Raw genomic sequence first — 2,833 nt, forward strand, 5'->3', positions numbered from 1 at the left:
TGAATGTGGGTCAGGAGCTGTCCCAGCCTTTATGGACCTGAGCTTCATCTCCAACTCTTCAGCTGTAAAGCTTGACCCACCTGGGGCCATATGACCAGAGCGGGAGAGGCGGAATGTCCCAATCTGGCTTGAGTCCTCTAGCTACACCTCTCCTACCTCAACCAGGAACAAGAATGTGCTCGGCTTAGTGACCCAGCACTCAGAGCCCCTGGTGGCTGGAAGAGGTGGCAAAGGGTGTGTATGATGGCAGATGGGTGGCCCCAGGCTCCTTCTAAGGCCTCAAACTGGGCTGCTGGTGGGATGGAGCTAGCTCCCTGCATATCACAGAGTTGGGTACCTGCTCTGCAGCAGACAAAAGGCTAAGGCAAGCCAGGCCTCTGAACTCCATGGGACCCCAGGACCCTCCCAAATGAGGTGGATGCTCACTGAAGGTCCCGATCTTTATATCAACCCCAGTGGCTAGGGAGCACCCCAACACTCACTGGCTCCCGTATCTCGTCTTCTTGAACTTGTCTCTCCTGTACTGTGCGTGCTCCTGCTCAAGGGTCCCCACCCCAGCGATGACCTGCTTCAGTGTCTTGTACGTCTCCTGGGGGTCGTCGATGACGAACGTTGAGTACTCCTCCTGCTCAGGGCCATCATACACAGACTTGCTGCCGCAGGCCTCTGCCATGCAAAGGGGTATGCGTAGAAGGGAGTGTCAGTATGGGGTGTAGCTCAGGATTCTGCTGTCCCTAGCCATGCCACNTCTCTGCTTTCCCTCCCCCAGAAAGCTTTTTCTTCCCCTCAGAAAAGAAAGGGGCCACTTTGGGAGTCAAACACTGTCCAGCCTGGAGGACCTCAGGTGAGCTGCATAGTCAAGGTCTCTCNAGTTTATGTTCTGAGACCTCATACCCCAAGCCTCAGGATGGTCTTCNGCCGGTCATGATGTGAGCTTCACATTCATGAACCGGTGTGCCCACCAGTCAAGCCAAGAGAGGTGTCCACACCCACACACTGGGCTCAGCTCTCTGGGGGGCAGGGGCTGTCGGGATGAACTTCCAGTCTGCATGTCTACAGAGCCTGACACATGCCACTCACCAGAGGCTTCTGGCCAGAACATGTCAGCTCTGAGGGCAGCAGGAGAGAAGGCGTGTCCAGCAGTGGCCAAGGATCTCTGTTCTCCACTGTTCTCATCTTCTCCCCAGACTGCCTTCCTGATCACCCCCACGGCAGCCACGTTATGGCTTCTGGCCATCAACAAGGACTACCCAGGCACCAGAGCTGCCCTTACTCACCTGACCCTGGATATCTGAGTTAGTATGCTATTCTGCCTCACTGTCCAAGGCTAGGCCAGTGCCCAGGCTAAGGTACCCAGGCCCTACCTACAGTTTTGCATATGCCATGGAATGAAAGCTTGTTTCCCTTTAAAGTTATATGTTGAAGTCTTTGCTTATTTGGTTAGCTTGGTTTTTTGAGTTAGAGCAGTGGTTCTCAGCCTTCCTAATGCTGTGACCCTTTAGTANGGTTCCTCACGTTGTGGTGAGCCCCCACACACCAAAAAAATTACTTTCATTGCTACTTCATAACTGTAATTTTTTGTAATTTTGCTGCTGTTATGAATTATAATGTAAATGTTTCTATCTTCTGATGGTCTTAGGGATCCNTTNTGAAAGGGCTGTTGGACCCCCAAGGGGAGCTCAGCCCACAGGTTGGGAACTGCCAAGCTAAAGTTTTGTTGTATAGCCGTGATTGGCTTCCACTCAGTATGTAAATCANNNTGACCTTGAACTTTCTGAGGTCATTCTGCTTCTTGTCTGTTGAGTTCTTGGATTACAGGCATGTGTCACATGTGTGGCTTGTGTACAGAAGTCTTAACTCCTAAGTTCAGTATTAGGGGGTGGTCCAATCACGAGGGCAGAGCCCTTGTGGAAGAGACTAGTCCCTCTGTAAAAAGGAACATCTTCTAGACCTTCGGGCATAGTGCAAAGTCAGTCTGCAATCAGAACTGCCTTCCCCAGAGCTAGTAGTGTGATGACTGGATTCCAGATGTCCCAGCTTCCAGAGCAATAAGAAGGAGGTCTCTGTCACCATGACCATGAACAACCAGTTTATGGCAGTCCAAAGCAACCAAGGCAGAAGACACAAAAGATGAGAGCTGCCCTAGAGCTACCCAAGTGCATGAGCAGTTTTGGACCTGCCCAGAAGGGGCTGGCAACTGCTGGGAACATTGCTGTACAGGCAAGGCAGTTCTGGTGAGGGGAGAGCAGCGGCAGGGCCATGCTGCTATAACACTGAGAAAGCCATNGTCGAAGCCATTCTGCTCAGGTCTCACACAGAGACTAAGGAGTTACAGACAGAGAGGAGGNGATCTTAATGTGACAAAGAACTCGGCTGAACTGGGCTTGTGATCCGTTCCGTGCAAGACAGAACTCGCTCATGACATGGATATTCAGCCAAGGTTTCTCAGTGAAGAGGTGTAGGAGGAGCAGGCTGCTCCTGACTGCGAAAGCGGGGAAGAGGGAAGTAGGTCAACTGAGCTGTTAAACAAAAAGGACCTGGGAAATGCCTGGCTTTCCCATCCTGCATGTGGAAGGAAGAGCACACCGAGGGGCTGTCCAACCCCCACCCAGCAAGATCAGGGTGGTGCTGGCTANAGACTCACCTCCTTAGCTCAACAGAGTCTGGGGGGCAAAGCAGGGCTCAACAGAAATTGCCAGCAGTGACTAAGGAAACAGTGGACAGGGTAGAAGGAAGGCAGGCTGCATGACAGTTTGGGCCCTACAGGACTGGATCAGAGAGGCACCGGCTATTGCTATACATGTTTCTCAAAACAGGGACAGAGGACTTGAAA

General features: G+C 52.1%; 1 protein-coding gene across 2 annotated transcripts in view; it reads right to left on the reverse strand.

Moving 5' to 3' along the window:
* Positions 1 to 455: 455 nt before the first annotated feature.
* Positions 456 to 2,833, reverse strand: part of Rasa3 (RAS p21 protein activator 3) — a 108,408-nt gene continuing 106,030 nt past the window's right edge. For both annotated transcript variants that reach the window (XM_021170174.2, XM_029480822.1), the window contains exon 23: positions 456 to 666. In XM_021170174.2, the coding sequence (XP_021025833.1) occupies positions 479 to 666 (188 nt within the window). In that variant the 3' untranslated portion in view covers positions 456 to 478. The remainder of the gene's footprint in view (positions 667 to 2,833) is intronic.

The sequence above is a fragment of the Mus caroli genome, chromosome 8 (assembly GCF_900094665.2).
Source record: "Mus caroli chromosome 8, CAROLI_EIJ_v1.1, whole genome shotgun sequence".
In the NCBI taxonomy this organism is placed as follows: domain Eukaryota; kingdom Metazoa; phylum Chordata; class Mammalia; order Rodentia; family Muridae; genus Mus; species Mus caroli.